The sequence below is a fragment of the Musca vetustissima genome, unplaced genomic scaffold (genome assembly GCF_032173495.1).
Source record: "Musca vetustissima isolate MV318-11 ecotype Yass unplaced genomic scaffold, APGP_CSIRO_Mvet_v1 utg24388, whole genome shotgun sequence".
Lineage (NCBI taxonomy): Eukaryota > Metazoa > Arthropoda > Insecta > Diptera > Muscidae > Musca > Musca vetustissima.
In genome coordinates this window covers 112296-126154 of record NW_026879360.1, presented here as the reverse complement: position 1 = coordinate 126154, position 13859 = coordinate 112296, and the positions used below count along the sequence as shown (strand labels likewise).

General features: G+C 37.9%; 2 protein-coding genes across 4 annotated transcripts in view; both read left to right on the top strand.

Moving 5' to 3' along the window:
- LOC133324243 (uncharacterized protein DDB_G0271670-like) overlaps positions 1 to 56 on the top strand; it is a 90761-nt gene extending 90705 nt beyond the window's left edge. Inside the window, exon 5 of the mRNA XM_061533091.1 lies at positions 28 to 56. Coding sequence (XP_061389075.1) covers positions 28 to 56 — 29 coding nt within the window. The remainder of the gene's footprint in view (positions 1 to 27) is intronic.
- Positions 25 to 12533, top strand: LOC133324237 (putative uncharacterized protein DDB_G0277255). 3 transcript variants are annotated; one of them, XM_061533085.1, is made up of 11 exons: positions 25 to 176; positions 568 to 810; positions 991 to 1076; positions 5110 to 5497; positions 5573 to 5696; positions 7694 to 7792; positions 7857 to 8159; positions 8228 to 8644; positions 9046 to 9588; positions 9663 to 10596; positions 11300 to 12533. In XM_061533085.1, exons 1-11 carry the CDS (start codon positions 103 to 105, stop codon positions 12529 to 12531), a joined length of 4443 nt encoding a protein of 1480 aa, XP_061389069.1. In that variant the 5' UTR covers positions 25 to 102; the 3' UTR covers positions 12532 to 12533. The 3 variants fall into 3 exon arrangements, with proteins under 3 accessions (XP_061389069.1, XP_061389068.1, XP_061389067.1); XM_061533084.1 differs by lacking the exons at positions 25 to 176; positions 568 to 810; positions 991 to 1076 and having other exon boundaries at positions 5161 to 5497; positions 9663 to 9971; positions 10329 to 10596; XM_061533083.1 differs by lacking the exons at positions 25 to 176; positions 568 to 810; positions 991 to 1076 and having other exon boundaries at positions 5161 to 5497; positions 9663 to 9971; positions 10062 to 10596.
- Positions 12534 to 13859: the final 1326 nt, after the last annotated feature.

Genomic DNA, 13859 nt, shown 5'->3' with positions numbered 1-13859 from the left:
TCAACAACGGCTCGTAGTCAACAACAGAGACTTGCCGCCACCACCACCAACAGTAGCAGCTCTGGCATTAGCTCCAGCAGCACCACAAACGGCAGCAGTTCAATGTTGCGTGATAAATACCATAAGGATTATGAATTCATGGAAACATTGCAGGAAACTGGTGTCACTAACAAAGTGTAAGTAATCCCCAAAACAACAACAACATCGTGTAACAATCGACCAACGAACTGGACATCCAGCTAGCCAGCCAGCAGCCTTAGGAGCCATATGCAAATGGACTAGCTGTCTGGGGCTATTGGCTCCTGTAGTTACTGAACCGGACCAGCAAACCAAAAAAAAACACTGCCTGCCTATCACTCTATCGGGGTCCATTAGAAACAACACTATTTTGTGTATTTCCATATATTGTCAATTGGAATATCTTATCACCTTTGCTGAATGTTCGGTCGGTTCGGTCATTGGTTGGATGTTTGTTTCGTGGTTGTTCGTTTCATATATACATATGCGAATGTGGTTGGCTTTTAATTTTTACATTTCGTTTATCTCTTCTATTCGACTTTCTTTTAGATTTGAAAGCAAATTGGTTTCACATTTAGCCCGAGGTTTTGATCCTTTCAAGCCTTTGTCTATCAACACAAATGCCATTGAATCTACAACAACAGCAGCAACAATGGCATCATCTACAGCTCCAGGCAATAATAGCAACAGCAGCAGCAACAACACGGGCAGCAACATTATGAAAAAGCCAAGTGTTTTATATGATTCACTGCATCATCTTCCATTGCATCAAATGCAGCAGGTGCAGCAACACATGCACAGCCAATTACACCAACAGCATGTGTATCAGCATCATCATCAACAACAATCAGCAACGGCGCCAAAGATGACAGTTCCAAGTTCTGCAACGGCAACAACATCCGCAGCAACAACAACTAATCTATCCTCAACACCAGTAACAATCGCATCAGCGGGAACATCCGCAACATCCTCATCGTCCTCATCATCTGTGGTCGATGGCCATCGTTTTAGTCGCATGGAAATCTATAAGGCCAGTGTGGCCAATGCAACAATCGATCATCAAACTAATAACAGTGAGTTGGAATATATATTTATATTTAATTTAATTATTTGCCAAAAATCTGCTTCATGTGTAACGCTTTGATTTGTCCTTAACCCGCCAAAGGAATAAACCTACCCATTCTTATGTAGAAATGTCTTTAACCCACCATAGGAATATACCATAGTTTACTGATCTTTTTAAGATTTTTGTAAATAGATAATCGCTGAGGTCTCCTAAAATATAATAATTTTCCAAAGACATGCTTGAGGTCTTAATATAGATTGAATACCATTATTTAGAATAACTCGGAGGTGGTACGGTAATTTTTGAATTATTGTAAGAAACCTTTCAGAGGACGTATATCTGAGATTATCGATTGAGGATCTTTCGAAAATTTTTTATAAATAGAGAACGGCTGAGATTCCCATACAATTTGAGGTTTTAAGTTTCTTTGGAGGTATTAGATTTATTTCAGTACCTTATAAGGAAATAAGTTATCTCTGGACCTTTCTAGATATGAGTCCTCCCTCAATAGGACTATATATATACATTCTTGTTTGAGATCTCAATATATGGTAATTTTGAGGTATTAAAATTATTTAGAATATTTCGGAGGTTTATTGAGGTTAGGTTAGGTTGAGGATGTACGGTTGCTATTTACAACCGTTCACTCAGAGACAATTGTCCATTGTGATCATCCTTGATACCTGAAAAGAAAAGGGGAAAAGAAAAGAGAATGAAAGAGGGGAAAATAGTTGGAGTTGGAGAGCCTAGAAGGCTCCATGCCAAATTTTTGACAAATCCCAGGATCTGATTGGGGTCTATTTTGGAGAAGAAAGCTAGGTTATCAATTTAATATCTTCCAAACTACCTGTGTCTTCTGTCTCTAAGCGGGGGACATCTACGAAGGATATGTTCAATTGTTTCTAGATCCTCTTCGTCCTCACATAGACTACAGTAATCATCTCCGTTGGAGTCCCATTTCGAAGTGAGGAATCTAATCTTGCAGTGACCTGTTACGATCCCCCCAATAATTTTAATATCTCTCTTCTTCGGCGAGTGGAGGCCAAATAGCTTTCGAGATTCAGCAACCAGGTTCTCTTGACCATCTGTTGCCGACTACTTCGCCGTAGATCAAGCGGATTTTGCCAATGGGTGGTTGCACAGATCTCTCAATCGCATATATCATACAGAGCAGCCTTGCAATCAAGAATTGCTTTTGAGTTTATAGTGCACGACTTTCAAGCCTTGAGGGCCGCCGGACTACCGCATCCGTTTCTCGGTGCCCCAGGGCACATCTAGCTGCCTGGAATTTAATCAGAGAGTCCAGTGGTTGGAGGTTCAAGATCTCATTCAAGGCTGCCTGTGGTGTGCTTCCTAGCCCACCGGTAGTCAGGATCGAAGCCGATCGCTGTACCGTGTTCATTTTAGTCAGCAGTATCTTTTTGTTGACCTCCTGCCACCATACAAGGCACCCATATGTATGAATGAGGAATACGACCGTCACATACAGCCAATTGTGATCTCTGGTTTTAGTCCCCAACTTTTACATATGGAGTTCTTGCAGGAATAGAGTGTTATTAGACCATTCTTAGAGCTTTCCTCAAAATTTCTATTCCAAGTTAATTTGTGGTCAAGGATTGTGCCAAGATATTTTGCTTCCAAAGACGACAAGCGGAAATTTGGAATCTCACGTTTCCTAGTAAAGACCATCAATTCTGTCTTAGTGGGGTTTACACGGAGACCATTGGCGTGTACCCAGTCGGACAGAGTTGAAAGGCGCCCACCATAATATCTGAAATGGTCGTCAGAAACTTCCAACCGACTAGCAAGACTACATTATCGGCATATGCTACAACCTTTATTTTAATATGGTCGAATTTCAGCAGTTTCTCATTTATCACCAGAAGGCATAGAAGAGGATGTGACTCTGTTGGTAGATTTCCTCACGGAACTCTCTCCTGAGGACGAGTTGATAATTCTGCTTTCCAGCATCCTATCAATCCAGTCTGTAAAAGTGAGGTGATACCTGAGCTTACGAGAGAAGAATGGATAGCCTCTAGTTTCACATTGTTGAAGGCTCCTTCAATATCGAGGACTCCATATTCGTCTCCATACGTCCAACCACCTCATGTAAGGCTGTATCCACAGACTTGCCTTTGATGCTATATACAGTCGAAATAGTTTATAAGAACTGCATCCAAAAGTCCCGAGAGAAGTTCTGTGCTTTCTTTAATATCTTTAATATCTTATAACGACATATGGATTATAGCGACCAATTTCGCCTTCCCTTGGCTGTCGTTATAAGCGATTGCGACTGTATGTCCTTAAAAGTAACTATGGGTCTATCCGAATTAATTTTGCGCTTGTATGTGTTAAAATTTTTTTACATTGAGACCTTAATTTCACCACTAATCGTTTGCAATTTCTTCACACACATTACCCCCGCTTCCTAACTTTTTATACCCTACACAACTATGTTGTCAGGGTATTATAGCTTTGTGCAGCCCCAAATGTTTGTAACGCCGCGAAATATTGGTCCTAGACCCACCATTAAGTATACCGATCGTCATATCTCGACTAGCTGAATCGATGTAGACATGTGTGTCCGTCCGTCCGTCCGTCTGTCCATTATAATTTGTAAACACGATACAGGCCACAGTTATGGACCAATCTTCACGAAATTTTGCATGTAGGATGGGTTCTGGCCAATGAAGACCCCTATTGTTTTCGGAAAAGATCGGTTAATATTTAGGGGATGAAATGGACCAAATACTAAATTTTTGTCGGTTTTTCTGGTCGCTCCAGAGGCCGCAATTATGGCCCAAACACCGGGAATTTTTGCATGGAGAAGGGGGTCGGGCCAGAGAATAAGCATGCATGTTTTGATAAAGATCGATCAATATTTAGCGGGTCAAATGGACCCTGACTTTTGTGTGAAAAATGACAAAATTTGTATTCTATGGCATATATATTTACTCCTGGAGGATGTAAACCCCAGGAGTTGATAGCATATAAATTGATACCAAATATAGTGATGTATCTACTCAGATGTGGGAGTTACAGTAAAATATTTACAGGTGCTTATGTATTCAGATATTATTTAGTAACCCATTACCACATAAGAGGGAGAAATATTATTATGGTCAAGAACAACGCCTACAACTTTCGGTGATGATCAGATTAAAATTTTGGGATGAAATGGACCGAAAACATAATTTTTTGTGTGTTTTCGAGTAGAGTATAATCCGAAAATCACAACACACCCACCGTGAAGGTAATCTGGACAAGTAATTAGAAGGACTGTACTGAATATCCGAAAAAAGTAAGGAAGAGGTGTTGTTAACCTCTAATCGGACAAGCGGGGGCAAATATCACGAAATATTACTCAGACTCGGAATAAACATCCTCAGAAAGTTAGTTCGTGGTAGTTGTGTAGGGTATCGTATGGTCGGCCCGGTCCGACTATACTGCTCCGCTCACTGGTTTATTATTATAATTTTGCTTTTTTTATAATTTCTTCTCTGCCGCAATGACTCAAGATGCAATAATATCCTGCATTATTAATAAACTCATTATTATTTATGTACCGCTTTTTGCGGCTATAAAAGGTTCCTCCTGCGAGCTTAAGCACGCACTAATTTGATTTCATTATCTTTGCTGTGCTTTCAGAGTATGGAAGTAAACTAACGGCGGCAGATACAAATGAAATAAAATCAACATTGGCCGATATTGCAGAAGGTGATGTTAATAACGGTACAACAGTAGTTGAAACGAATATAAAATCCGCATCAGGAACTACACAAACAACAAACGTGAGAGGTATAACTCCTTGTAAATTCTAACCATTTGAATTTACACAAATACTGAAGATACACAGATAACACTTTGGGGAAATTTGTTAAAACTATTTCTGTTCAATACTATTGCTCATCATTACAAAACTTTTTACAATTACACACAGATGTACCACAATTTATTTTTTATTTTTTCTTATATTCTAAAATTAATCAATCTTATCTCACTCTCAATTTTTTGTCTAACCACAGCGGCCTCAGTACAACCCTCATCCACAGCTTCAGGCGGTAGCAGCAGCGGCAGCAATGTTATAAGACGTTTCAGACCCATGTCTTCATTCGATGATTCGAAACCAATGCGTCGCATTTCATATTTACGTGCTACCAATGATGACTATCATGATACATCGGCCACATCGCTGGCCAACACATCAACCAGCAGCATAGCGGAAACGCTCTCCACGAAATCCACAAAATCTCAACAACAGCACATTGAGGAACATCCTGATCCAATATATGATACAGTGGGTGGTGGTGGTGCTGATAGTACCAGTGATTCATTGGATGCCTTGGAAGATTTGAAATTGGATGCATCTTGTAGTAGTCGTAGAACATCTGTAAATAGTGATCTAAGACACAGGTAAGGTGGAATATTTTTTTGTTCATTGCTGGTACTAATGTCGTTGTTTTTCTCTGTTTCCTTTTAAACACACAGCGTTCACATTGATAGCCTCAGTGGTATTGATCTAAACGGTAAAATGGAATCAAAAGATATTTCAACCGATATGGAAATCTTTGAAACGGAAATGGAAATCAAATCATCATCAATACAAGGCAAAGTAAGTTGAAAGAAGAATTCATTTGTTAAATAAAAAACTGAAAGGAAAATAAAGAATAGAACAAGTGAAAAAGCGTTAAGTTCGGCCGGGCCGAACTTTGGATACCCTCCACCATAGATATACAGACAGGTACTAGAAATAAAAATATAGGGAACATGTCATAATGTAAACAATAATACAAATTTCAGAAATTTTTAATGGATAATTATACCCTCAGCCTTACAGCTAATGACGGTGTATACACTTTAACACGTTGAAAATGTGCCTCATCGAAATATTGGTTCTAGATCCCATGTTTCTTTGGACCAAATCCGTTGCTTATTATTATTATTTCTTCCAAACTTAGTTCAAATTCGAAGATGGGGAATATCGGTCCACTTCTTCTGGTACCTCCACACAGGGGCTAGGTCTAAATGCGGCTATAGTTCATTATCGAACCTTACGTTCTAATTTTTTATCTCGCTATCCTCCGCAGGTGAAATGATTACAACAGAGTATTAGAACCAAACTAAAAACGCGTAACAAATCAGATAACTATTTTAATATAAAAAAGGGGTTTATGTGGGGACTACCCCAAAAAGGGGGCGAATATTAATAATTTTTTGTAGAGAGATTTGTTACCATATACGACTACAAAATACCAAATTGCAGCAAATTCGGTTGATAAACGCGCTCAAGAACCACAAAATACCAAAAATTGGGGGTATCCTTATATGGGGGCTATCCGAAAAAATGGATCTATATTCATAATTTTTTGTGGGTACCTATTAAGAACTCAATATACTAAATTACAGCTAATTCGGCGGAAAAATACGATCAAAACCCCCAAAATACTGAAAATTTGGAGTTGGTACCGTTATATGGGGACTACCAGAAAAAGTGGAAATATATTCATAATTTTTTATGGAGAAATTTAGTACCCAATAGGAACCCAATGTAGCAAATTTCAGAGAACTCGGTTGAAAAACACGCTTAAGAACCTCAAAATACCGAAATTTGTGGGTGCCCTTACATGGGGGCTGTCCGAAAAAATTGACCTATATTTATAATTTTTAGTGGGGATATTTGCTACCCAATAAGAACTCAAGGTACCAAATTTCAGCGAATTCGGTTGAAAAACACGCTCAAGAACCTCAAAATACCGAAAATTTGGGGGTACCCTTATATGGGAGCTATGCCTAAACGTGGACCGATATAGCCCATCTTCGAACTTGACCTGCCTGCAGACAAAAGACGACTCTATGCAAAATTTTGGGGCTCTATCTCAATTCGTTTAGACGCTAGAGTGATTACAACAGACAGACGGACAGACGGACATGCATAAATCGTCTTAGAATTTTACGCTGATCAAGAATATATATACTTTATAGGGTCGGAAAAGAGTATTTCGATGCGTTACAAACGAAAAAACAAAACTAATATACCCTCCATACTATGGTGGAGGGTATAAAAATCTGCTCTGAAAAGGGATGTTCTGGTGTGATGACAAATTTTCGAACCTTGACACGGTTGAATTTAACTCGTATCAAGTAACAACATTTGTAAGCCACATTGCTCAATGTGCATGATGAGCCGCATAACCAACGGCGAAATTCGTCGGAAATTGACTTTCCTTTTTATCATGTGTCTCATCTCGAAAGAGAAATAAATAGGAAAATATCAAAGTTTGACCGGATTGTATGATACCCAGCACCACTTTGGGCATACACAAGAGGGGCTTCTACGATTTATATTATATAGAATACATTTAAACTCCTTAAACGAACTTGGACGGGTCCGGTTTAAATAAAGCTTAACAAATGATTTTGGTTGTATGTGTACATCCTTCTACCGGACCCTTCTACTTATGAACCAACTTCAATCAGCCTATACACATGTCATTCGAAAATCTATGAATTATTTCATGCCCCAAATTTTAAAGATTTTAAATACATTCTCCCCAAAATCCCCTCTCATATAACCTAAGTAAGTCTAATTTACTCTCTTTTTTATTTTAGCGACAATCCGAATATCGTTCATGGCGCCAAGTTAAAATCGAAATTAAAGGTGATATGTTAAGAATATATCCCAGTCGTAATACGAAATCAGATAGCAATGTGAGTATATCATTTAAATATATTATATTATTATAATTATATAAATATTTTTTTTTATTTTTAGGTACTTGAACTCGACATTAGAAACTTTGAAATCTTTGACGAATCAGATAAAAAGAAATATGTATTTCGCATGCAATCGAAACCCTCACCGATAGCCACATTAGGCAATGAATTAAATATTGATGATGTTCCCGACAAATTGACATCATCGACCGGTAGTTCCTCGTCAACACAGCAACAACAAACAACGGAAACGAACAATCAGCCGCATACCGATATTCTATTTAAAACGAAGAGTGGTGCTGAAATGAAAAGGATATACGGTTTATTGCAATGGAAGAATAGTTTAATATTTAATGACAATGTAAGAGACAAATATTTAAAAATTTTAGAGATAAATAAAATTAAAATTAATTTCATTTTATATCACAGGATCCTCAAGGTAAACAGTTAGCGGAACCGCAAAAAACTCCCGCTAGCATGTCTACAACAACACACAACAGCAATTACTGTGATGACAATGTACAACAGCAACAACAATCAGGAAGCGGCAGCGGTCAACAACATTTACAAGCCGAACATTCACCCTTAAGTTCAACGTCACGTAGCGAATTAGAAGCAACTGATTCAATATCGCCTGTTATGAAAACACGCAAATCATCTTCACACAAAAATATACCCGACAAAGATTTGGGTTCGCCAAAAGCCAAAAATTGGAAAGATCTATTGTTTCGTCGTGGCGGTGGTAGTAGCAGTAGCGGGCACAGTGCCGATTTATCACCATCCAATTTGTCATCGTCGTCGAAAACTGTCGGTTCAATTGGTGTACCATTGAAAACGTGTCCCATGGTGAGTGTGGTTTTGATAAAAAGAATTTTGTTAGCTTACACTAAAGTCCACAAAAGGGGAGTTTTTATAACACTTCTTAAAGTAAGATCTTAGACTAAAAGTTCTAAAAGAGCATTTTTTAGACAATAAGCATGGATTTTTATAGAATTTCTCCCCAACTTGTAGGACAATAGGCCTGAATTTTTAAAGAATTTTTTCTCCACAACTTGTATGACAATAAGATTTTTAAAAAAAAATTTCCACAACTTGTACGACAATAAGCGCTGGTTTTTAAAGATTTTTTTTCACAACTAAGAACAGATTTTTAAGAAATTTTTCTCCACAACTAAGCGCAGATTTTTAATGAAAATGTTGTCGTACTTGTAACTTATTTTCTAATCTGCTACACTTTTTTGTTCCAGTCCAAGAACAACGAATACGTGCCCACTCTTGTGGATGTCTGTACGAATATTGTCGAAACTAAAGGCTTGGGCGTTGTTGGCATTTATCGTATACCGGGCAATAAGGCAGCCATATCAGAGCTGTGCGATCAAGTGAATAAATGTGATTTCTCATGGGATCGCTGCAATACAGATGTCAGATGGGAAGATGTTAATGTGGTCTCAAGTTTGCTTAAATTATTCATAAGAAGTCTACCCGATGCATTGCTGCCAAGTTCCTTTTATAATCAATTTATTGAAGCTGATAAGAAAGTGGGTATGGAACGATTAACTGAATTGAAAACTCTGTTGGAGGCATTGCCACGGTATTCGCACGAAACAATGAAACATGTATTTCGTCATTTGAATCGTGTCAGCAAACATTGTGATGTTAATTTAATGGAGCCGAAAAATTTGGCCATCATTTTTGGACCATCGATAATACGCACACCGAATGATGCCTTGGATGTGGCCGTAAAGGATATGAAACATCAGTGTCGTATTGTGGAATTGCTGTTGACACATGTAAGTTTGAAACTTCTCTGAAAGAAGACTCATATTGAAAATTTATATTCCTTTTTTGTATTTTTTCGTTTTAGTATGAATATTTCTTTGAAAATGGCGAAGCACCCGATATCGATGATGTTTGTGGCAATAATGTAGCTCCCTCGTCATCGTCATCAACGACGGGATCCACCACCCTACAACAGCAGCAACAACAACAGCAGGAAGAAAACCAAACTAATATGCTGCTGCATAACATTTCAAAAATTGAAAGACTCACCGAACGGGAATCCAGTTCATCCAGCACCACAACCACATCGCGTAGCACATCACGTTTCATACGCAACTTGGGCAAGCCCAAGCCTAGCAAACGACCCGAACCGGCAGCATATGATATTGGTTTGGTAAGCAAATCTTCCAGTAGTAGCACTAGTAAATCTAAATCTTTTCACTCTACATCCAATACCACCACAAACACCAACACCTCCACCAAGAACACAAAACATTCTTTAATCACTACACCTCTACCACCTCTCACCACAATCACCAAGAATACATTAAAAAACATATGCAAATCGACACCCAATATTTCCACACTTACTACACGTTCACTTTCGAGCACCAATGCTACTACTACCTCTAAATCATCATCGTCACGCGATTCGACTTGCTCGGCAGCCGAAGCGGCCGAATATCGCCAGAGACGTCGTGCTGTGCCCACAATTTATGATTTTGGTGTTACTTTACGTTTACATTTTCAGTCATTGGACTATGCGAAATCGGGTGCTACCGCATCATCGTCGAGCAGCAGCAGTACGACGACCTCGTCGGCCAAAACATCCAAAAAGAAGGATCATCATGGTTTCCTGAGCAGTCGGGCACGTAGTCATGCACGTAAATCCAGCTTGGATGAGAAAGATTCGGGTAGTGTTAGCGGTAGCAGTATTAAGGAAACGCAACGTAAAAGTGTGGATATTTCAATAACGCTAACGGATGATGAGAGCAGTAATAGTCGTTTAAGTGAGCCGGGTAAGTGGGAACATAATTAAAATAAGGTCAAATTTTCGAAATCACAACATAAAAGACCTTTTGAAACTCTTCTAAACATAGAAGACCTTTTGCAGCGTTTTGTATATAGAAGATCTTTTGAAGCTCTTCTATGCATAAAAGACCTTTTTATGATATTCCATACATAGAAGGATTTTTGAAGCTATTTTATATACTGTAGACCTTTTGAAGCTCTTCTAAGCATAGAAGACCTTTTGAAGCTCTTCTAAGCATAGAAGACCTTTTGAAGTTCTTCTAAGCATAGAAGACGTTTTGAAGTTCTTCTAAGCATAGATCACCTTTTAAAGCTCTTCTATGCAGAGAAGACCTTTAGAAGCTCTTCTAAGAATAGAAGATCTTTTGAGATCTTCTATACATAAAAGACCCTTCAAAGTTTTTCTATACATAGCAGACCTTTTGACGATCTTTTCATGATTTTGATGATTTCCTCTACATTTGAAGGACTATGAAGGAAACTTTCCGAAGCTAAGAAGACCTAAAGAAGTTATTGTCTAATAATCTTCTACACATAGAAGGTTTTCTGAAGCTCTTCTATAAATAGCGGGCATTCTGATGCTTTTCACATTAGAAGACCTATTATATACAGTCTTTTATAAGTTATCATTATTATTTATTTCATTTTGGACATATTAACCTCACCCTCTTGTTTTTTTTTTCTCATCAGGTTCAATGTCACTTGGCATCATAACCGACACCCTGGAATCCAAGCTTAGCAAACTACGCAGTGGCTCTGAGTCGAATGATGAAAATGGTTCACCCGACTTTCCAATGCAACGTCGTTATACATTGGGTGAACATATATTACAAACCGAAAACATTCCCTATGCCGATGAGTCTCCCGAAAGACATTTTCATAATTTCTGTCCGCTGGACAATATGACGGGTGCAAATAATTTAATGATCAGTCGTTCATGTACCTCAACAAATACCCTAATGGGTAGCAGTGCTAAATCGGCGAGTAGTGAAAAGGAGAAATCATCACCTCTGACAGGCTATAAAGGTGCACCGCACAAACTGCAACATTCAGCCACGGCACCAATAAACTCTTCAATTGGCAGTGTGGGTGGAGGGGTGAATCTGTCATCCCCGCCCACGGCCGCCTCCACACCTACAACAATCGGTGCTCTAAAGGGTAGCTTGACAACAGCTTCTTCAGCTAGAAATGCCTATGCTACTAGTAAAAATTTAAGGTTCTCTTCATCGGTGCATGAGCAACGTTGCTCCGAAGATGATTCAGAAGGTTCTACAACAAGTGATCCCAAAGAAGCTTTGGCCATGGCTTCACCATCATTTCTACTAGATAAATATAATAAGAAACGTAGAGATCATCGTCTTTATCGTTCGGCTTCGTTCAATTGTCGTAACTATTCTTCGCGCTATGGCGGCAGCATGGCAGGTGGTGGCAGTAATATTCCTTTAACAAAAGATGAAAAGACTGATATGAATCTAACGAAAAAACGACAAATACAAAATAAACAAAATCGTTCGATAAAGCGCCGTCACACAGTGGGTGGACCACATGACTACAGTGGCAATGCAGCACAACCGCCACCAGCATCGGCTGGAAATAATTGCAATCATCATTGTAAGAATAATATGTCAAATTCGGCAAGTTCGAATGCTTCGAATACATCATCAGGGGGTATTCGACGAACACCATTGTCCAGTGCAAATGGCAACATAGCCAATAATAACAATAATATGCAACAACATGGCGATGATGGAGGTAACAGTAGTGCCACCAGTAATGGCAATAGCAGTAGCAGTAATAATACAACCAATAATACGAATGGCTCCTCGACCACAGCCACAACAGTTAATGTGGCCAATTCATCGGGTGAACATGTACTTGAAGTTGGTATACGTATAAAGAATATTAATAGAGCGCGTTTCTAAATTTGGTTTGAAAGCGAAACAAACAAACAAGCAAAAAACGAAAGAAAGAAATACAAGCTGGGCTAATACCTTGGACACACAACTACACAAGATAAGGAATGAAATTCCTTTTCTAATTTGTAGTTTTTGGTATGTGATACCAAACCAAAAACCGTACATTGTGTCCCTATATTTGGTCTATCAATAGAGCGGAATAAAATCTTAACACATATTAGCAATATACAAAAGGGCCGCCTTAGCCAACAAGCCAGCAAAAAATAAAACAAAAAATTATATCCCGCCTGCCTTAAAACACCCTCGCCCCGCCCGCCCCTTTTTAAGCCGCCCCCATACACTTTTAAAGTTTAAGAAAAACAACAACACAAAATAACAAACAACTATTTAAAGTACAATTGCTAAGCGTTACAATCATCATTACAAAATATGATACTAGTGGGATCAAGGTTTTATATAGCTATTGGATGGAATTATACCAGATGTTTATATAATGTAAATAACTTCAAATCTATAGGAAAAAAAATATTTTGTTTTCATATCTCTACTCAATGTAAATTAAAATGGGGAGATATTAACATTTAGTTTTTTTTATCAATAATATCCATATATCAAATAATATCAAAATGTGAGGATATAAAATATGTATGTTGTTTTCATACTTATATACAAATTTTTAATTTAATGTGTGAATCAACATTAAATAAAGAAATAAAATCAAATAAATATAGTAACGTGTAGAGACAATATGTAAGCGAGAAAAGGTGTATTCTTAATAAAATTATGAGGTTATGTGTGATTTGTTGGTCTTCTTTTTTTAATCATTCATAAGTTAGAGTTTTGAGTATGCTTTACATCTATCATATGCAGGTTCATAAAAATGCAACTGGAAAATAACCAGTTTACTCTTTGACCTGTTTGTAATAGATTTTATCTAAAAAAAATCACACTCTTGTTGCCGGACATAACCTCGAAGTTCTGAATTGAAATCGAAATAAGAAAGGACAAGATATTTTAATCTTGACTCCAACTCAAAAATAAAAATGAAAATATGTTCAGTTTATTTCAAAATAGTTTTCAAAATAGAACCACAAAAAAAGGAAATATATGTGCAGTTCCCTTCAAAAAATGTTTTCAAAATAGAACCACATTTGGATATTGCCACCAAATGACATTACCACCGATCAACTTTAGAAAATTTGTCCACCCAAGGTAGAAGTCATGCTCTCTTTAAAATGGTCTACATTCATTGGGATTTTAAGGGCATAAAGTACTCTTTGGTATTTGGAATGTGAAGTTATAACCAGGCTCCAACTCCAAAAAATCCAAAGTTC